The sequence below is a fragment of the Staurois parvus genome, unplaced genomic scaffold, assembly GCF_062004578.1.
Source record: "Staurois parvus isolate SC_StPar_1 unplaced genomic scaffold, SC_StPar_1.0 ptg000206l, whole genome shotgun sequence".
Classification (NCBI taxonomy): Eukaryota; Metazoa; Chordata; class Amphibia; order Anura; family Ranidae; genus Staurois; species Staurois parvus.
Genome location: NW_028318002.1, coordinates 3779475 through 3803205, shown reverse-complemented (window position 1 = coordinate 3803205; position 23731 = coordinate 3779475). Strand labels below are relative to the sequence as shown.

Here is a 23731-nt window from a genome sequence, read left to right as displayed (position 1 = left end):
TCTTGCCTGATCCAGGATTTTTCCTTTCCCCTCTTTCTTTTGATAATGAACAAAGTAAATTCACAAGTGCACATGAACATGGAATAAAGTAGAAAGCTGGCGTTCAAAAGTATAAACAAGCAATTATGTTAAAAAGAAAGTGATGATACAGTGTTAATGTCTGAAATGAAGCTTGCACATTCGGTGTAATATATTTAATGCACTCTAATAAATCCTATAAACAAGAAAATCACAGTGTAAAACTACAGAAGTCCTCATAAGAGCCTGTGTTTTGTTCACTGTAAATGTGTTTTGCATCTGCATACAGGTCTATGGGAATGCAAAACCTGCTTGAGAGCAGATTCAACCCAGGTGCAGTAGAACTATATTCCAGTGCAGTCCTGCCGTAAGACAAGGCAAAATGCCTTGTATCCCTGACTTATTCACACTACCTTGTTGAGGTATGGCATGCTGAAAAAAAGTACTGCACACACTACTGCATGCCAGTAGAACTTGATGAAATGTCACTGTGCAGTATTTAAATAAAGTTCTTTTATAAAAAGTGAACAGTGTGATGTGTTGCGATCAGCCCACCGCACGTCAGCCCGCTGCAGCTGATGGTGTGCATGTACAATGAGGCAGGTCAACTGCACCTGCCAATGATTGATCACAGAAGCAAGTCAAGCTGATGCCATTTTACGAGAATGGCATGTACAAGAAAGAGAACCATGTCTGATGTGAACAAAAGCCTGTTGACACAGGTCCTAATTAGCATTTCCAGCAACAGAGTTCAGCAATAGCAGGCTTAACAATTCTCTAGTGTTTCAGTACATCTGCTTATTGCGCAACAAGGCTTATGGACTATACAGTATCCATATTTACTAAAAAGAATTCATTATTAACCCTGAAGTAGCTGTCACCTGAACCAGAGGCCCTGATGCTCAGGACCATACTGTCCAGTGTGCCACTATTGGTCCATCACTGTGATAGGCAGCCTCACAAACCAGGAATGTCTTTATAAATTCACAAGTTTTGACTTGCCTAGCAAAATCATACTGCCACCTGCACAATATGAACATTTACAGCTAACCACTTTAAAGGTAGATTTAGACATGCGTCTAAATCTCCCTTGCCTCTGAAGCCCGATACACATTCTGACCACACTCCAGAGGCTACTGACAAGTGGTGAGAAAGCGATGTGATGCCACCTCACCTCCCGTTTTACCCCATTTTTGCTGACAACTTCGCCACAACTGCATGCATTGCATGAGGCTGTGGGGTGTTTGAGACACTTCTCCATTTGCTAGACTGTGTAGTGTTTGGTGGGCTTGTCGCCTGCCGATTGCTATGTCAGATGAATCAACTCATGTCGGGTGAGCCAAGCTTTGCATCTGCAGCATGCAAGTACCCCTGTCAGCTGTCATTGCAGCTTAGGGGGGGGGGGCAGTGGGTGGACAGCTCAACTGTACTTTTGTGTGACCCCACAACATCAGGTCTAAACAGAGCCTAACAGTCATCAGATATGCTGGAACTTTTTTGAAAGATTACTTTTAAATCTCTATTGACCAAGTACATATTAGCCCTGCACAGATCTACGGGTAGCACATGGAGTGTATGTTAAACAGTGGATGTGCATTTGGAGTGAAAAAGAGATATTACTGGGGTCTGATCCGGTCTAATAGAATGATCAGATGTTTTTGTGTGTTGCTACCTTTAGAATAATAAAAGCACATATCTGGCTACTTGCTGCAGGCTACAGTATAGAAGAAATATATGAAATGACAACTTTTGCAGATTAAAATGTCAAACATATGCAAAATGCACCAATATAAGTGAAATATACTCAACACACAAAGTGTCTTTTTGTGCAATCTGCTGAAGTTATAAACTATATTAAAATGCACTGTATTGTCCCTAGATTGCTAAAGCAAATCAATAACAATATTTCTGCCGGAAAATAAGTCAGATGAAATGTATGTTGTGTTCATTTAAAAAAAATGTAAGTAAAAGACTTGTAAGAGTAAAATGTCAAGCTATGAATAAAATTATGCCAGAAAGTGTGTTTATAGTCAAACCTCATAATTTAAAGTAAGTGATAACAGAGTCAAGTCATTTTAGTTCATTGAACGTTCACATAATGCTGTATTCATTCGCTGTGATCACAGAGCTGAATGTAGAAATTATGTCTGTGACAAAATCACTCCTACACCTTCATTATATTGTACATTTTCCATGGGAGTGGTGGATGTTCAAGTCAGTGCATTAAGCAAACAAATAACAGGGTTGAAATTTCTACCTGTAGGAGGTAGTGAAGAAATATTTATAGATATTAAACCTATCACATTACATCAGGGAGAATGGAAGATGGGGTTTATTAAACTGACTGTTGTCATTTCTATGGTACTGCATTTATTACAGCCAATGTAAAAGAACTCACAATAACTACTGACACATGTGTGACAAAAGACCAGTCATATATTACACATGTATATTGCAGGAAGGGTCAACTGAAAACAGAGCTGCAGAAACTGAAGATTTCAGCTCTCAAAATACCCCCTGACCTCATTTAACCTAAACAGCAAGGGAGGAGGACTGTAGAGATGCACTTTACGTTGCATACATATGTAACACAGTCAGCTACTACAGTGAAACTACAGAACTGTCAAACAAATCAATCAGGTTCATTGTTATCTCTGAGTGCATTATGGACAAACCATGCATGAATTTTACTGTACCAGTGTGAATTTGGAGGAAAAAAAATAAGAATGATAACACAGTAAATGCAGACATAGTGCATTTTACTGAGTTTTAACCATATGCATACCAATTGAGTATAAGACATTGTTAATATTTGTAACAGGTATGACTATGCAAAATACACATCAAAAGACAAAAACATACCATAATGTGCGAACACACACAAAACGACAAGAATTTTCACAGTTAAATTTAGCCTAACAATACATATAGTTGCAAAAGTATCAGTGAACAGCCATACCTACATGTAGTTGCGATACCCCACTCCTTCAGAACAGGTCCAGGGTAGAGGCAATGTGCTTAATTGTTTTCTCCAAAACTGATCCAAGGTAGAAGTGTGAAATTTAAATGTTTTATACTGTTGGTAACTCGATGGGATCAGAGTAATTTATGTTTTTTTCTATTTAATTTTAGCAAATAAAACTAATTTTATGGTAAGGACAAGAGGTTATGTGGTCTTTGAGCGTGCACCTACCATAGGCGGGGTCGAAGAACTTCAAAGGGAGACCAATGCTTCACCATACCACTTGGCATGTTCCCAAACACCTTTACCACCACACCTTATTCAAGAAGCGTAAAAAACTGCCACTTTGAAAACTACTTGGAAAACTTACTTTTATTATATCCCAGTATACACACAATGAATTTATTGTAGGTAGCGTCAGTGATAGTTGCCTTTAAAAGAGATGTATAGCCAAAGCTTTTTTGGCCATACTTCTCTTCCGGATCACAGTAGTGTACGTTACAGAGCCACTCCAGGTTCTGGAATGATTCCGATAATAATGCCAGGATCCACCCAGATGCCTGAGCCAGTCACTCCTGTCCTCTCTCCTACCCGGCACTCTAGTGAGTGTTGGAGGGGCAGAGCAGAGAGTGGTGACTGACAGTTAAGGCTCTCTACTCAGAGTGGACCAAGAACTGAGTGATCAGCTCACTCAGTTCTCGATCTTACAGCTGGCAGGGGACAGCTGCAGCATCAGACTGATGCTGCAACATGTGGGTATGTGTGTGTGTGCTTTTTTTTTTTATCAGAATCCCACGCTTGTCCTTTGACCGTTTCATAAAAAGGCTATTTCATGCTTTTGTAACAAAAGCAAATTAGACATTTTGCTGTGATTAGATTGATCTAACTACTTTGAACTGCTTTGTGTATTAATACAAAGATTGCATTTTTAGTAGGGAAGCTACACACATGTCTTCCATTCAGTAGCCACTATTGGTCCACTCTCTCCCCCTGCTCTTTCTCAGAGGATCAGATGAGACTAGCAAATGACTAGATAAAGAGGCATTTTAAAAAATGTCATGATCCCTGGCCAATGCATTCTTTCACAGGGAATTGCTCTGAAAAAAACGAACACTGCTCAAAATATGCAAAACCAAACATTGAAGATGTACATAATGATATCACAACATACTAACCAACAGAAATGCACATTGTGTCATCTTGATATGGTATGTGATACTGGTCGGCATTAGGGTAATTGTTGATACACTGGTTTATAGGCATAAACTGGATAATGTAGCTATATATGATGCAATGTTACTGAATTAGATATATTGATTTGTGTTCTATTGTTAACTTTTTGTTTAAAACACCGTTTGTATTGCTATGCATGGACAACTTAATGGGTCATATCTCAAGAACCTATAATCCAAATGGTTATATTCCATCTTGTTCAGAGAAATACAAATCAAATTATTGATGTAGTTGCTTAGCAAGTCAAGTTCTACTGTGTTAGGTGTTTCTGGTCCACTAGATAGAGTCTATAAACTGTTGATTTAATGTAGTGCTCTATTACATCAGTTATTACAGTTTTCTTGGAATGCACTATATTATAAACAGTATCTATTGACAATGATGCTATATAATTTGCTTGGGATAGTTAATCTCATTGATTTCTACATTTCAACAGCAAGTGAGCATACTTTCAAATGTATCTAGTGATAAACATGAAAGGCTGACATTTAGGTGTAAACTTTCATTTGATATAATGTAGTTGTTTGTTTTTCTGGTATTCATTTCTATAGCTGTGTTAAATTCCTTTAACAAAAGTAGCACCACTCATTTTTAAATTATTTGTGAGTGTAACAAATGGTACTGCATTGAAACTATAAAGATTAGGACAATGCTTACAGCTGAATTCATGACAACCGACAGAAATAGTGTATGTATATCCAAAATGTAAAAAGCGTCAAACAGTATTGTTTCTGATACTCATAATCCTGGTATCCTTAAACCTCAGCAGAACAAGAGAACAGAACACAGAACAACAGCATTCTGTGTTGCCCCATGATCACACTTACACCAAACATGCATTCTTGGTGCACGGACCAGCATGTTTGTACAATGTACATAATGCATGTTCCCCTGTGCTTGGGTAGGTTTCCTTCAGGTACTCCTGTTTCCTTCCACACCCTAAAGACAAGCTTGTAGGTTTACTGAGTATGTATGAGTGTGAGATAGAGAGCTTAGATTGTAAGCTCCTTGAAGGCAGGGATTGATGTGAAGGTACAATATGTAAAGCCTGTAATAAATAAATAAAACATGAGTGTCCATGTATACGTAATAATATGTTGAAATAATTCAGATCATGCATGCACATTTGACTTCTGCCTAATGTATATGGCCTGCTGCATCCTTATGTTCCCAAGATGACAACTTAAGAGGTCTGTGTTGAGAACATCCATTTGAGATGCTTCTTAGATCATTCAGAATTTATTAAAAGGTTCATTTGACCTGCAGTTGATCAACTTCTAACCTACATTTGATCTCATTCAAATGTGTTCTACATTCCCATAAACTTGGGAATGGAAAACTTGTCTGATGTGAGCAAACATCAACATCAACACAGGTCCTAACTCAGACACGCACACCACTCGCTCTGTAACTTAGACTAAACCAGGGGTCATCAACTATTTGAAGATTGAGGGTCACTTAAGAGATCTAGTGACCGATCGCAGGCCACAGTGAAATGAAATGGTTCATTATGCTATTCAAAATTAAAAGTTTGAAAATCTGAACATTTTCCTCCTACAGCCATTTGCAGAAGGAAAATGGATAGGATCAGTTCCTGTATATGCCGCCCTTCCTGTTCAAGTATAAAACAGAATGTGACAGGGAGGCCCCATGAGCTCCCTGATGCATGGGGCGAGGTCGCCATTGCAACCCCCAAAACTACACCAGTAGTTGGGGGGGTTTGGTAACCCCCCCCCCAAACTGCAAATTAAACAAGCCCTTACTGTTCTGAGTCCCCTACAAGGCTGCTTTCACTCTGATGCACTGCGGTGTGGTGCACTTTCTGAAAGTGCACCAAAGCTAATCTTTTTTGTTACTTATTATGTGGTCAATTTATGCTTTTTTTATAATTCCACTAAAGTAAATAAAACTAACTTGCCCTTTTCTATTGACCAAGAATACTCATGACCTTTGTTCAATCCCTTGACTGTATTTTGTTTAGTTCCTGAGAACACAGTGATTTTTAGGGGCATGCTCTAGACAGCGTGCTTAATCCAGGATACTTCCTCTGTACAGGAACTTCATGGACAGGACCTCACTAGATGTCGTACAGGGCACTACCCAAAAGTAGTCCTATCACAAGTTTAAATACATTATATCCAGCACACAGAGTGAAATTTTCCATTTCTCTCAGACCGCCTCAAGGGGAGAAAACTAATTATTCTCATCAAGAAAAATCTCCACATCTGGTTGAATCCAACCCAAACTTATTTGGCCTCACTGCTTTCTTTACAGAACTCAACAAATATGCACTCTCTCTCCTTAAGTCCTCTGTTAGCCCTGTTTTTGCAGAAGACTGTTCTACTTTCTGACAGGCCCTCTTTATAGTGCAACTAGAGTAAAGAAGTTCCATACATTTGGCTATATGAAAAATATAAACTAATAACTGAAACAATTTGTTCTTTACAAGCAAAACATAACATAACGCTGTTGTGAAACTGTTGGTACTCTCTGGTACTTAGAGAGTTCTCTTTGCACAGCGGAGGTACCTTTCTCCTACCTTTCTCCAGGAAGTAAACATTTACTTTGAAGGAACAGAGACAATACCATGACTCCCCCAGGATTGAGGGACACGAATGAGCAATTACATTGCGATCTCTTGCAGTTATCCCTCTAAAACAGGGCTGCTTAACCATTTGAAGAGGGCAACTGAAGTGATTTGGTAACTGGTCACTTAGCCACAATATGGTTCAGATTTTAATATTTTTCATTTTGAATAGCATAATGAAAATTTTCCTCCTGCAGCTGGTTGCAGGAGGAAAATGGAGACGATCGATTCCTGAATATGCCGTTACTCCCGTAAAACAGATTGTGACAGGGAGGCTGCGCAAGCTCCCTGAAGCATGGGGTGGGGTTGCTATTGAGACCCCTGACGCTACCCCAGTGGTTGGGGGGGTTTGGTGAAAACACATTTCAACTGTGGAGTTTCACCGCTGCCCAAACTGCAAATTAAACAAACCCTTACTATTCCTGAGTCCCCTGTATGGCTGCTTTCACATTGATGTGCTGCATTTTCAGGTGTAGTGCAGTGCACCTGCGGCTTTTTTGTGGGTTAGCTGTGTTTTGCCATATATCTTGCTGCATTTTGGTGTGCTTTCAGAAAGTGCACCAAACCTGCAGGATATAATAGAAGTTTATAATTCAGTGCACCTAACCCGCAGAAAAGCTGCAGGTGCACTGCGCTGCACATGCGGATCAGTGTGAAAGCAGCCTAGTAACCTTTTTTAAAAGTTCTAAGGTGCCCATTGCAAAACTATGTGATGTTTAATAAAGTGACCTTTTTCTCTTCTAGCTTCTGCCGACATTGCTAGGCTACTAGAACAGTCTCAGGTGAAGTGCATTTGGTATCACTCTGCCTGGGACAGGAGCCAGCGCTACAGAGGAAGCATTGGCTTATGAGGTTCTTGCTTCCTCTGTAGTCGCCTGCTTCCTTCACTGCTAGCGCTGGCTCCAAGCGCCCCAATCTGGGCTTGCCAACCTGCCATCCAAGAGCATGAGGTTGTGGGCCACATCAGAGGGCTCAGGGTGTGCACCCCTGCTTTAGAACATGGGATACCCAATATATATATATATATATATATATACACACACACACATTACACTCATCCAGTCTACAGGCTATATTACCAGACTAACGTACCAAATTAGCCAGGTTACAGCTCGGTATCTTGCTATACTGCTTACCTGCATCACAGAAAGACAGGGTTTTTTTTATTTCAACGGAGTATACAGCTACTATGTAGGTAGATTTCTAGCCTGTTGTATTTATTGGATCAATGGACCCCGACGCTGGGTTTACATACAGTAGGTGCAGTACTTAATTAAATGCACATTACCCTGTGTCATGCTGTGTGTTATTGTGCATTTATTTTTCTTCCAATGCACGTTTTTTTCTTTCCAATGCACACACAGATGGCTCACATCTATGCTTTGGGGTTCATTAAATGCAGTCTGTTGTGGTGCACTGGGTATGTGTGTTCGGGTGCTATTCAAAATTAATGTGCACAACACAAATAAGTGAACCCAGCCTAAAACAAACCTGCCCTAATAGATCCATTTTTTCTGTCCTTGTTGACTTTCCCTTCTCTTCTGGACAAGTACAGAGTTAAAGACTAACTACAGCTTTGCTATCACTTTATATAGTTTGGCCAAACAAAGCATTTCCTAAACTAAGAAATGCGCCTGCTGTTAGTGTTGTATAAACTGTATGTAGCATAAGCTACATACAGTATACAGCGCTGTGTTCTGACAGCAGCATGGGGACTTCCTGCCTTGTTCCAGGAACAAAATCAAGGTGGGTTGAGCACTTCTCAGAAATTCATAGACAGCTTTGCATTTTTATGAGTAAATACAAGGCCTCCTCTGATTGGCTGAAATGGAGATTCTGACATCATCTGCCTTCCTCTCCACCTTTGTCAGTCAGAGAAAGCCTTGCATTCAATCATCAAAATACAAGGCTTGCTGTGAATGGCTGGGCAGCACTCAGCCTCACTTGATTTTGTTCATTTTTATGACTTATCTTTGACTTTCATTAGTTGCACACGTGTGTGACCCAAAAGTACTTTAGCAATTCATTTAGGATATTACATTACAGTATAGGTAAAAGTTCCTGATGAAGAATAAAGCAGCAAAAGAAAAAAACTCATATAAATGAGTTTCAATAACAAAATTTGAAATTCTTTGAAGCATTTTACACACCTGTCAGTGCATAAACCAATGTCTTTATTTCAAGGACTACAGAGAACTTTGTGTTTGCATATTGGAAGAATAAATATAATAAAACTATTGACTGACAGCTGGCATGAAAGCTTAAGCCTGAAAACATAAACCAAGTGACAACATAATGTAAAACGCCATCTGAAACATGTAATTTTAATTAAAAAAGAAAAAAATCTGGCATTCTACAATTGATCAGTAACAGTAGACTTTCAAATGTTATACTGAAAGTATGAAATAGTCTACATGCATGTACTAATGGTATAGATTTGCAAAATTCATGCACAAATGGCAGAATGGAAATGGGCTCACTCACTCATGAATTGCATATTACATAATTTTGTAAGGATTGCACCACAGATACAGCATGTATAAAATATACAGAGCATGCAAAATCTGGACTTCACATAGCATTTTCTGTACAACAAATGAATATTACCCATTAACCCCCAAAAAAAAGCTGTACAAACCTGGGCTCTTAAACTGATCCGGGCTGGGAAGGTGATGGAGGGGGGAGTTACTTGCTGAAGCAGCATGCTCACTACGAAGCATCTGAGCCGCCCGAGGCCCCATGGAACCGTAATCCGCAAACGATAAAGCAGCCCGTTGGTCACCGGGCGAGGTATAGAAACCATAATCAGGGAGTCCTAAAGACATATTGATCCCATCACTTTGAGTTTTGCATTGTGACTCAGTGCACTCAAAATAAAAGTGTCAAATGACAAACAAACAGGTCGCCAGCCCTTGCCATCCACTCCACTGCTCATTACAACACAGAAAATTTTTAAAAATAGCCATTTAAAAATGCAACAGTGTTATGAACAGTTGTGGTGTGAACACAGAAATATATTGACAGCAAAGTGAAAGGCAAAAGGGTGCATTTTTCATACACTGCTAAAAGGCCACAGTGAGAAAGTATAAAACAAACATTAGTAAGCAATTATCATTTAGATATAAACTAGCTCAAGTGTGGATGATGAAGCTATTTTAGGGGTATTTATAAACAAATGTATAGTCAAACTACATTATCATTTAGATATAAACTAGCTCAGGTGTGGATGATGGAGCTATTTTAGGGGTATTTATAAACAAATGTATAGTCAAACTACATAGAGCCAACCCATTATTAAAAATTCTGGTCAGCTATTAAAACAAAATCAAGGCTAATCATATTCTAATCTCTAAAATATATTAGAATACACACATGTAACATCATTACAAACAGTACAAAAGAGAGAACATAATAATAAAATATTAGACATACATTAGTGTGGATTTAATACAACAGTTACCTGAAACCGGATGCATTCCCCTTAAGATGATGGCAGTCTGAACAACATAGCTGTACTTTAAATGTATTATATATTTCCTTTGTTTCTGGTTTCTCTAATGACTTACTTGAATGTCTATGGAACTGACCAGAATGTTCCTATCTACTCTTTGGATATGAAAATTCCTATGGGGTAGCAACAGCCAAAATGTGTTAAAACAGACAGTTGACAAAACTGTCTGTTTATACACTTCCAGAAAGATCTGAAACACAGATCAGTCTGCCAAAGCATTTCAAGGCCTTTAAATTTCAGGGTTTTTTTTAACCCTGGTGAAGGGGGATTTTCCTGGACGCTGAAATATGCTGGCTGTTTTTAAAATTTTTTGCTGTGAGCTGTTTCTACTATGAAATATATTGCACTCTTGGACATTTGTTTGGAGCCCTTTTTCACATGTGGATTCTTTATCTGGGTAACCCCTTTTTCCATGGGGCGTCTTGACTTGTGGGAGCTGCTGAAATAAAGCCATTGGGCTCAAATGATTACCTGAATCACCTATTTGTAAACTTGTTTCAAGTGCCTCTCCTTCACCTTTCCTAGGAAGACAATCAGTAATTGCTTACATTACACCATAACTACACCTTTAGTTTGAAAATTATAATTTCAATTTTATTTAATCAGATTCTGCCTGCAATTTGGTACTGTCTTGGCACTAATGCTCCACTAATATAACCCCAGAAATACAGATGAACAGCAAAAGAATTTTCAGTCTTTAAGTGAAACAACTGCAATATAGTTTTACTAGATAAAATGGTCTAGATTTACAGTATGTCTATTGCACTTACAAATTTTGGAGCTTTAGTGAAACGCAGCACAGTAATTACCAGCTCACAAAACTGCATACACTGAATCAACTTTCATGGATTATAGGGAGCACACTACTTATTATGTACTGAGTTGCTACCTTTGCTGCCCAAAGGTGATTGGATTTCAGCAGCATTTTGAGCATCAGTGGAGAAACTTTTCGCTATTCCAAATTGTAGTGGTTCTGCCTCTGAAGTGTTGCCAGCAACAGAATCATCCATCTCAATTTGTTCATTTTGTGCACTATATTACATAGTGAACTCTGGGTGAGACAGAGTAAATTCAGACCAGCCTGTTGAGAAAACCAATGGCATATGTACATTGGTTTGAGATCAAGAATGATGCAGCACATGCACCACCATTAAACCATGATTTGTCAGTAAGTACAGCAGCACACATTCAATATGAAGATCCCTTGGGCAGTGATCTAGCTTTTAGGCAGGTACAAGGCTTTATCCAGTAAAGAGAGATACACACAAAAGGTTTTCAATTCCATCTATTTTTTGAAAAATAGCATTAAACCATTCACAGATTAGTAGTAGTATTTTCGCTACAATTTAGGCCAGGCTTTTACATTGCTCTCTGCAATATTGCTATGTTTTGAGTCTGTAACAAATGAAAACAGAAAGGATCCTTATAGACCTAAAGGACAGAAATGTTACAGAGATCAATGTAAAAGCCCGTATTTGAGATGCAGCTAAAACACTGCTACACTATCAATGATTTTATGTTATTTTGTAAAAAAATATCTTGAATGCAAAGTTCTTTGTTGGAATCTCTCGTATATATATATATGTATATATATATATATATATATATATATATATATATATATATATATATATATATATATATATATATGTGTATATATATATATATATATATATATATGCAAGTCTGTAACTATTTGGCCATTTAATAAACAACATATGTCATCTTCCTGGCAGATGTGTTGCCCATATACTTTAGTAATATCACAAAGTGCACAGTTTCAAACACAGCTCACAGGTTGTATGGTTACATTATGAGGGGGAAGCTTCTTGCAGAATTAATATTGTCATTTTAATACATTCACAAATCTATATACTCTGGCAGCCCCAGCTAAAATACAGTCTCACAAAAAGGAAGATCTGTGTACATTTTAACCGCTTTAATACTGCACTATAGCCGAAAGAAGGCTACAATGCGGTTCTCTTGTTCTGGGATGGCATGTAGAGACGTGCTCCCAGAATGCGCCTTGTGTGTGCCTTGTGACCTCTGTGTCCCTTGGACACAGCTGATTACAGATCATGGTAAAGGGCCAAAACAGCAGCCCTTTACCATGTGATAAGCTGCGTCTAATCTCAGCTGATCACATGTAAACAGATTGCCGATTATCGGCTTTCCCTTTTCTCAGCGCAGTCAGTGCCTGAGGAAAGGAAAGCCAATGACTGGCATTTCTGACAGCGCTTTGTCTACACTGATAATCAGAGCCCATCAGTGCAGTGTATCAGTGCAGCCTATTAGTGCCCATCAGTGCCGCCTATTAGTGTCCATCAGTGCCACCTATCAGTGCACATCATTGCAGCCTCTTTAGTGCCAATCAGTGCAGCCTCATCAGTACCCATCAGTGCAGCCTCACCAGTTCCCATCAGTGCAGCTGATCAGTGTCCATCAGTGCAGCTTATCAGTGCCACCTATTAGTGCCCATCAGTGCCCCCTATCAGTGCACATCATTGTAGCCTCTTTAGTGCCAATCGGTGCAGCCTCACCAGTTCCCATCAGTACAGCTCATCTGTGCAGCCTCATCAACACACATCAGTGAAGAAGAAAAATTACTTATTTGCAAAATTTTATAACAAAAATGAAGAAAGTTGCTTTTTTAAAATTATCAGTCTTTTTTCGTTTGCTTAGCAAAAAGTAAAAAACATAGTGTTGATTAAATACCACCAAAAGAAAGATCTATCTGTCTAAAAAATGTTTTTTAAATATCATATGGGTACAGTGTTGCATGATCGTGCAAATTACTTATTTGCAAAATTTTATAACAAAAATGAAGAAAGTTGCTTTTTTAAAATTATCAGTCTTTTTTCGTTTGCTTAGCAAAAAGTAAAAAACATAGTGTTGATTAAATACCACCAAAAGAAAGATCTATCTGTCTAAAAAATGTTTTTTAAATATCATATGGGTACAGTGTTGCATGATCGTGCAAGTGTCAAAATGCGACAGTGCTGAAAATTGGCCTGGGCAGGAAGGGGATGAAAGTGGCCAGTATTGAAGTGCTTAATGTTTCTAACATGATTTCAATTTTCCCCCAAAAAACACATTCAAAACATTGTTTTCCTCTTTAAGTAGCAACAGAAAATTCCAATTTACTGTGTGCACTGTCTGGCAAACTGAAACATTGCATGGAAATGTGTCCCAAACACCTGTGTTTCTGCCACCCCCTACACACATTCATAATTGGCCTGATGCATAAAACAAGTTCACGCCTGTAGAACTGCAGCCTGTGCAAGACAAAAGCCATCCCAGAAGCACAAAATACCAATAACTGCATTTACCAGCCAATCATCAGTGCACATATGAGCTTTAGTCTCCTTCTTCCTGTGTCTCTTTAATGCTTGTGTGACTTTAGTTTCCCCAGCTTCTAATTAAAGGTTGAGAGATGCCATCTCCGGTGGTAATTCGAGTGAACTAACACTGTCATATGGGAAGACTGCACAGGGTGAGAATCAAAAGGTGTGGGGAGATGGGGTGAAATTAAGATCTTGCAAAAATATATCTTTCTTTTTGTTAGTTTGTCTGTCTTGTTCTGCTTGTAATTTCCTCTAATTGAATGCATAGACATAAAATACCTATTGAAAGCACCTGAGTTTTTCCTTTTCATTGCAAGGAATGCCACATTTTAGAAACTGTGGTAGGAGAAACAATAAAACCATGCACTAAATAATTCCAATAACAGAACTCAAGATATCACAACTATAATCCATAAAATGAAATGTAAAACTATGAAGGAACACAAAAGGTCTCAGTATTCTAATATATATGAAAAAAAAAAACATTTAACAACAAAGGATAATGTTCCAGAAGGAAATCTTATGGCAGGATTGTTTTGCAGTGCCAGACTGGACAGAAAAAATGTGCTCCAGCATAAAAGGGAACAACTGGCACGTCTGTATATGGTAACATTAGACTTACTGACTCTTTAAGCCAAATTACAAAGTGGCTACTTTTGGGTCCTATACTATGGTTATTCAGGCAACCATTGAAAGTACAGAATATGCAACAAAAAAAAATGTTACGAACAATGTTTACCCCATCAACAGCTAAACTGAGAAAATCTGCCTAAAAATAAGGTTTGCACTGAGGTGAACTAGTGAAGAATGATACAACCCCAGATCTCCCTACCACACTTATTTAAGTGGAACTACACTGCATCTGAGCAGCACAAACCAAAAACACTATCTAATTCAGAGACTGCGGACATAGTACAGGAGATGACCAGAGACTGTAGACCTTTGGGGAGTGGAAGGGGGGAAAGCGGGTACCTGAATTTGACAGGTACCTGGTCCCACTTCCTTGGAGTTGTCCTCCCTCCCTGTCTTCTGAGACACGTGATAGGTCCCAGAAGACTGCTGGACCATTCACCAATCACAGCGCTTCTTGTGCATGCGCAGATACCGGCACCAGGGAGAGAAGATGGTGAGGACATTGCTGGACAGAGGAAAAGGTAGGACCGAAGAGCAGGCTCTGCTGCACAGAAGAGCAGAGTGGCTGGCCTGGTATTCTAACACGGCAGTGGTGGTGGGAATACTGGGTCGGCCGCTCCATATTCGCTCCATAAGACGCACAGACATTTTCCCCTTTTTTTTTTTGAGTGCATCTTATGGGGCAAAAAATACGGTAGTTCTTGCATTACTTTTTCTGCAGTTTATTGCAATTTCACATCTGACATCCTCCCACTCTAGCTGTGCATGGGGGCGAGCGACGATCGGTGGTGTGCTGTGTCCCTGAGATACAGCAGATCACCGATCAAAGAAAAGAGCCAATGACGTCGGCCTATGATGTGATCAGTTGTGTCCAATCACAGCTGATCGCACGTAACTAGGAAATGCCGGTTATCGGCAGTCCTCTCCTCAAGCTGACAGCACGTGCCCTGATGATCAGTGTAGCCCATCAGTGCCCATCAATGCCACATACCGGTGCCCATCCGAGCTGCCTTTTAATGCTGCCTATCAGTCCCAGTCAGTGCCGCCCACCAGTTCCAGTCAGTGCCGCCTATCAGTGCTGCCTAGCATTTCCAATTGGTCACGCCTATCAGTGCCATAAATGAGTGTTGCCTTTCAGTGCCCATCAGTGATGTCTGTCAATGCCCACCAGTGATGCCTGTCAATGCCCATCAGTGCACACCAATGCCACAAATCAGTGCCAGTCAGTGTCGCCTATCAGTTCCAGTCAGTGCTGCCTTTCAGTGCCAGTCAGTACTGCCTTTCAGTGCCAGTCAGCGCTGCCTATCAGTTTCAGTCAGTGCCCATCAGTGCCATACATTAGTGCTGCTTTTCAGTGCCCACCAGTGATGTCTGTCAATGCTTACCAGTGATGCCTGTCAAAGCCCATCAGTGCAGCCTATCAATGCCCATCACTGTAGCCTCATTAGTGCACATCAGTGAAGGAGAAAAATTACTTATTTACAACATTTTATAACAGAAACTAACCTTAGGAAGGAGGTAAAAGTGCCCTGTAGGCAAGTGGTTAATTAGAAACAATATTTTTGCTGCTTCCCTCACTGTTTGGCAAAATTAGGAACAGTAGTCATGAATCTGCCTAAATTTTAACATTTTAAAATTAGACTGAAATTCTTACAAACAAAAAACAAAAACAAAACAGTCCCATGGGACTTCATGCCCCCCATAAGCATAACCAAAGATGTAACAGATTGTTCCAACTATAACACTTGCCACTGATCATCAGCCTTCTTTTCAGCTTCAAAGGGAGCAATCTTTAAAAAAAAAAAAAAACTATGGGGTTAATTTACTAAAACTGGAGAGTGCAAAATCTGGCGCATCTGTGCATGGTAGCCAATCAGCTTCTAACTTCAGTTTGTTCAATTAAGCTTTGAAAAAAAAAACTGGAAGATGATTGGTTTCTTTATAAAACTGCACCAGATTTTGAACTCTCCAGTTTTAGTAAATCAACCCTTATATCTTCAACTACCCCACGCAATTTAATTTAACTGTAGCATAACACAGCTGAAAAAAAAACCAGAAAGGCTAGCTCAGCTGATCTTTGTATTCAAAATGCTGCACAAAGTTCTCATTTAGCAACATCATAATTCATGTATTAGTTTAGGCAAAAGTAAGAAAATGGAGCAGACAAGAAGAGACAACTGGGCAGAGATGCACCATTACAATAAATCTATGGTTCCTGATAAAGTTCCTTTTTGGAATCGGATTGATGAGATCATGCGATGTGAAGTTAGAAAAAATATATCCTGTGTTGCCCTGCTAAAGAGGATTAGACAAATTACGGGTGATGAAGCCTTGTGACATCAATCTCCCAATCCATCTGGATGGTAGAAAGTTGCCTAGACTGCTTGCAAACAAATAGCAGCAATCTAGCCTTTTATCTTCACAATGTAAGGAGTTATGTGTACAATCTATTGCACTTTGATTATGTTGTGTGTTTACTAATTGCACTATGCAGATCTGCTTTAATAGCATAATGGTAGTGTACATACTGCTGTCAAATCGAAAGTCCAAATGAAGCACTTTTATTTGCTTTTGTGTACTATTTAGGTTGTCCAGAGAGTTTAAGGCATTACAATCCAGTCTAGGAAACACTCACTCAACACTGTCTGATATATGTCTGAGAAAAGGTGCTTTGTAGCACCAAAACATTGATAAAGGGTATTGTTATACCAAAAAGCAATGCTGCATTCTAGAACAAGGTTAGATGTGAGTAATAATGATCCAGACAATATATAATGTGTTACACTGTCCTAAAGGGTTTGTCATGATTAGTGAAGTGCAGTGACAAGCAATCTCTGTATGACTTATGAAATGTAATCATGTCTGGCAAGCTGGGAACAGCATTGTTGAACCTGGTCCCAATGGCAGGGACACAGGCAACAAAATGGACATTAGAAAGATTGTGGTTGTTATTGCTGAACAAATCATAAACAGGGGCAAAAAAAAAAATCGAAAGTCATTCAATAAAAAAAATTCTATTTATAGAGCACAATGATCACAAACTGACATGCAGAAAGGAAAGTGGATTTTTACTTGATTCCCAAGGATACTGTTTATTTCTTTTAAAAGAGTGAAGTATATAATCCAGCATATCGATATTCCTGCAGATTTCTCAAACTAATTGACAAAATGCTTACTATTTATAAAATATATAAGTGTGTAGCAAGTAAGGATAAAAACTACCTACCTTTTTTCAAAAGTTTACATTTTCAGAGGTATATTTTGTAAATACAATTCTTGTTTCTCTACTGTGTACAATACAGTAATACTTCCAATGAACACCCTCTAGTGGAGGGGATTATTTTCACAACTTGTGTTCTCCTGACCACAGACTGAGTATATGAGTCATCATAGCCTTATTTTATATCCTAGCTTTCTTTTAGGCCTCATTCACAGTGTTGATGAAACATTAGTATTTATAGGACATTTTCTAAATGCATATAAATGTATGTAACATTTAGATATATGCCTGTAGGTAGAAGTGTTTTTTTGTAGCATTAGGCAGGTGCTTTGTCATGTGTCAATGTGTTCTGTGCCTTCATGAGCAGACATGTGCATTAACCACTTGCCCTCCAGAGCATTTACCCCCTTTCTGAACAGGCCATTTTTTGCATTACGGTGCTGAGTTACTTTAACTGGCGATTGCTCAGTCATGCAATGCTGCACCCAAATAAAGTGTACTTCCTTTTCCTTTTGGGAATTGCACCTGAACTAGGCTGAAAATCGTACCGGACTCTTTTTTTTAAAATCACAATATTCCCATCGTACATGTTCCTGAAAATGCTTTTCGATGTTGCTAGGTGCTACAGTGATCACAGGCTGGGAACCATAGACAGTCAATATGAAGAAAAGTCACCAGCACACTAAGGATTCCTCAAACAGCTCCTAAGTGATGCAAATGATGAAAGGGTCTGAGGAAGGGTCCCTGCGTGGCTCTGAAACATTGCCTTTGTTTGCACTACATGACCATGGAATAAAATTTGGACCTGTTTGAGGAATTCTTGGTGTGCTGGTGACTATTCTTCATGTGGACTATTTTTCAAATCGCACTGTGGCTAGACTGCACATATGTGGACCGGCTCCATTAAAAAGTCTTTTGGTTCACATGTCATGTGAATAGGATACAAAATGCATCCAATTTGCAGATATGTGACCAGGGATTAATCATACAAAACTACAAATTGCACTAACCTATAATTCCAGCCTTCACTCATTTTAGATGGGTGGTATTTTAAAACTGTGTTCTTTAATTTATTCTAAGGCATTAAAATTCTACAGCAGCTGACTTGTGATTGTGAGTACAGCTGCTGTGTTTAATTGTATGACTCATTTAGTTTTGCACCCCTGCTTCCTCTGTGAAGCATTACGTCATGTATGTTTTTTCTTACTTCAACCATCTTATAAGAGATAGGTGCGCTCGCATATGATAAATGATTGCTGCCTTCAGAGAGAACTATGAGAAGAGGTTAACTTCTATCTTCCAGGGCATGGATAATCTAATGCAGCATTGCACCATCACATGGCTTAAAGGTCATCCTGTCATTCCAGTGCAGGTAAAGCAGGTCAAGCTCAGGTCCCAGCAGCACTAAATGAAGTCATGAAGCACAAAGTACAACCAACACATGCATCTCCCTTGAAACTACTGAAGAGTGTGATTAGTATAATTTCTCCTATAAAGCTATGAGGCAAAAGAAAGCTCAATACATCATTTAATTTTAGAACTGTATGTGCTATTTGATTCAATCTAAAAATAAAATTTTAAAATATGAAAAGTGTCTTCCTTCCTTGTTGGAAGAAAAAAAAAAAAAGCATCCAGACCATAGGCGAAATGAAAGGAAATCCGTCTTAATGCTACATTCATTTCCAGCCTGCACTCATGGCTGTAATGAAATAAGCTCTGTCTCAATTGAAACACATTTTTTTTTCAGTGTTCAATATTTATTGCCTAATCACATTTACCATATCACAAGTTATTGGTGTCACTTCAGCCCAAGGTTGGAGGGGCTAAACCTACCCTGGAAGCATTCACAAAATGAGAAGCTGCAATCAGACGGCGGGGCTCTTGTCGCAGCCTTTACAAAAGGATTTCCACTTGAGTGGCTCATCTTTAATCATTATAAAAGCACAGAGGTTTAATCCATTTTTGATGTAAGCGCTAATAGCTTTGTGTCCTTGAAGTTCAAAGTGGTCTTCGTGCATGTCGCTAATTAGCGAAGCAAAGCAGCCATCCAGCTCCCTCTCGTGTTTCTAATTAGATCCTCAGCAACAAACAAATGTCGACCTCACAGAAGCTTTCTTCCATTAGATAGTGCTTTTGCAGTGGTGCAGATGTTGTTTTGTGTCTCCCTTTCTTGCTTTAATATTACATGTGGCATTTTGTGTCCATGCTCCCTCGGTGGCATGAGTATTGTAAGCTCAGACATCAATATCAATATCCCCCCTCCTGACTCAGAGGTGAAATTTGAACAACCGTTACATTTACTGTAGGGAAACATGCAGGAAAATAAAAATCAGCTTCCTGTCACAATGTGTGTTGTTGATCTTTTCAACAGAGCAGAAGAAAAACAGAGATGGGCATTCAGAGCATAAACAATAAAAAAAAATCCTGAGTAGTAGTGATGGTGCAAAGTAGAACTGAAAAGTATGGGATTCTTTTCTGAATAAAATGTATGTAAATTAGGGATGCAAAAGATAGTAATTTGGATATAGACCCACAAATAGTTAAGAAGTGCCCTTCCCATAAGTATTATTCCTATCTACTACATGGCTCTTCTGGCTGGATGCTTAAAGGGTAACTCCTTTCATGGGAAAAATATTGCAAATAAAACAAAAATATAGGATGCACAAATGCACCACGAAACATATTGTAATTTGTTATTAAAACGACCTTCCCTTTCCAATCTGCAGTGCTGTAATATTATGTTTTATAGCAAAAAGTCAAAAATATTGTTTTGTTTTTCAAAATTGTCAGTCTTTTTTTGTTTATAGTGCAAAACACTTGGGAGGGGCTTCTATTACTCTGCTGATGTATGCTCTCTACAGTATGATTCTGTGCCTGGCAAGCTCTGATTGGTGCTGTGCCAGTCACATGGCTAAAAAAACAGTTTCAGAAGAGCAATTCCAATTAAATTATTTATATAAAAAAAACTATTTTATAGCTGCCTATAAATTTTTATTGAACACCAAATGTGTTTTTTTGTACATTAATATTGTGTAATTGGAGTCAAACATGATTGACACTAGCTTTCATTTTATTCATACAGCATCTGCACCCAAAGCTTTTTTTTAATTTACATGTATTCGTAATTGCATTTGATGTATTTAATACTTATTTATATTCCCACTTTACAACCGCGCTATAGCTGAATGACAGATACAGCGCGGCTGTCCAGTTCTGGGCCAGTTGCTGGTTATTGGCTGCACTTTCCTCACGCTGTGAGTACTGCCGATAACCAGCAAATGTCACAGAGGACATTCACACTGATCATCAGTGCCGCCCATGAGTGCCCAGCAGTGCTACCCACCAGTGCCCAGCAGTGCCATCCATCAGTGCTGCCCAGCAGTTGCTCCCATCAGTGCCACCCGTCAGTGTCCATGATTGCAGCATCATCAGTGCTTCCTCATCAATGTCCACCAGTGCCCGCCACATCAGTGCCCCCCTCATCAGTTCAGCCTATCAGTGCCCATCAGTGCTGCCTATCCATGCTACCTCATCAGTGCTGCCTATCAGTGTAGCTTCATCAATGCACATCAGTGAAGCAGAAAGATTACCTGTTTGCAAAATGTTATAATAGAAATAAAGAAAACATTTTTTCACATTTTTTGCTCTTTGTTTATAGTGCAAAATATAAAAACATCAGTGGCGATTAAATACCACCAAAAGAAAGCTCTCTTTGTGTGAAAAAAATGATAAAAATGTCATATGGGTATAATGTTGCATGACCACGCAATTGTCATTCAAAATTCAACAGCACTGAAAGCTGAAAATTGGCTTGGGCAGGAAGCGGGTAAAAGTGCCCTGTAGGCAAGTGATTAAAACTTGTTTGTGAGTTTCTTAGCAAATGTAATCAATCACCATCTTATATCATTCCCTCAGTGTTTAGCATTTTTTAGCATGTTGTCCGTGCAACCTTAAAATGAAAAATAAAATGGTGTTACATAGTTAGTCCAGCTAAAAAAAGACAAAAGTCCATCCAGTTCAACCATAGAGAAAAAAAAAAAAGCTATAATCCTATACCCACAGTTGATCCAGAGGAAGGCAAACAAAACCCCAGCAAAGCATGATCCAATTTGCACCTGCTGGGGAAAAAAAATCCTTCCTGATCCCCCAAGCAGCAATTGGATATTCCCTGGATCAACCTCAAATATAAATGTTAGTATCCAGTTATATTCTGTGTATCTAAGAAACAATCCAGGCCTTTTTTGAAGCAATCCACTGAGCTGGCCAGACCCAACTCTTGAGGGAGTCTATTTCACATTTTCACAGCTCTAACTGTGAAGAAACCTTTCCGTGTTTGGAGATTAAATCTCTATTCCTCCAGACGTAAAGAGTGCCCCCTTGTCCCCTGTGATGACCTCAGGGTGAATAGCTCTACACCGAGTTCACTATATGAACCACTGATGTATTCATACATGTTGGTCATATCCCCCCTTAATCTCCTCTTCTCAAGAGACAATAAATTCAGTTCCTCTGGTGTTGCCATAGTTGAGTACATATTGCTAACATGACAGCAACAACCACTGTCATCTGTGAAACTACAGCAATTCACCCTTATCTACTGCCTATATCTACCATTGCCACCAGCTTTATATAAGTGAGATGCAACATTGCTGCTCATGCATGCCCTGACCTAGCCTGCATTGTCATTCACTGAACTGAGGTATATATCCAATGATTTAACTGTGGGACTGAATTAATCACTATTATGTGATAGGACTGCCTGCACATTATATTTCCAGTGATATACATTGGACCTTGTGCTATTCATGTCCATTTGGCATTATTGGAATCATATTAGCATCAGCTTCCTATATTGCATCCCGGAGGTGCACCCCAATGTTTTTGCTGTACTTTGACAGATGACAATGGTTGTCGCTGTCATGTTAGTAATATCTACCTAACTATGGTCACACCATGAGGTTAATTTTATTTTTCATTTTAGGGTTGCCCAGACAACGTTGTCTGGGGTGAGGTGATGGTTACTAAATGTAGACAATTTTTCTGTGTGTACATTTGGCAAATCTTGCACACGCATTTTGATACTAATAAAGTATTTATACATTGTTTATGTGTTTGTTTACCGCATTATCCTTACATGTAACCGCTTTTGTGTACATCTTGTTCACAAATCCTTTCACTATATGTTTTTTTTTTTAAGTATTTGAACACCTAAGAAACAGCAAGAATTCTGGCTCTCAAAGACCTGTTACTGTGCCTTTAAAAAGTCCTCCTTTACTGCACTCATTAATCTAACTTAGTAGTACCTGTCTGAGCTCTTTAAAGACACCTGTCCAATCCACAGTCAGTCAGATGCCAACTACTACCATGGGCAAGATCAAAGAGCTGTCAAAAGACACCAGAGACAAAATTGTGGACCTCCACAAGGCTGGAAAGAGCTATGGGGCAATTGCCAAGCAGCTTGGTGAAAATAGATTAACAGTTGGGGCAATAGTTAGAAAATGGAATAGGCTAAAGATGACTGTCAGTCTCTCTCGGACTGGGGCTCCATGCAAGATCTCACCTCATGGGTTATCACTGATGATAAGAAAGGTGAGGAATCAGCCCAGAACTACAAGGGAGGAGCTGGTCAATGACATGAAGAGAGCTGGGACCACAGTTTCAAAGGTCACTGTCGGTAGAACACTACGCCGTCATGGTTTCAAATCATGCATTGCACAGAAGGTTCCCCTGCTCAAGTCATCACATGGCCCGTCTGAAGTTTGCCAATGATCATCTGGATGATCCAGAGGAGGCATGGGAGAAAGTCATGTGGTCAGATGAGACCAAAGTAGAAGTTTTTGGTCTAACCTTCACTCGTCATGTTTGGAGGAAAAAGAAGGATGAGTTGCATCCCAAGAACACCATCCCTACTGTGAAGCATGGGGTGGTAACATCATGCTTTGGGGGTGCTTTTCTGCGAAGGGGACAGGACGACTGCACTGTATTAAGGAGAGGATGAATGGGGCCATTTACTTTGAGATTTTGAGCAACAACCTCCTTCCCTCAGTCAGAGCATTGAAGATGGGTCGTGGCTGGGTCTTCCAACATGACAACGACTTGAAGCACACAGCCAGGATAACCAAGGATTGGCTCCGTAAGAAGCATATCAAGGTTCTGGAGTGGCCTAGCCGGTCTGCAGACCTAAAGCCAATAGAACATCTTTGGAGGGAGCTGAAACTCCGTG

At 39.3% G+C, this 23731-nt stretch overlaps 1 protein-coding gene across 5 annotated transcripts in view; it reads right to left on the bottom strand.

The window, feature by feature from the left end:
• The window catches only part of MSI2 (musashi RNA binding protein 2), an 853268-nt gene that overhangs the window by 42251 nt on the left and 787286 nt on the right, over window positions 1-23731 (bottom strand). For all 5 annotated transcript variants that reach the window (XM_089678522.1, XM_089678523.1, XM_089678526.1 and 2 more), the window contains one exon: window positions 9439-9615. In XM_089678522.1, coding sequence (XP_089534648.1) covers window positions 9439-9615 — 177 coding nt within the window. The remainder of the gene's footprint in view (window positions 1-9438; window positions 9616-23731) is intronic.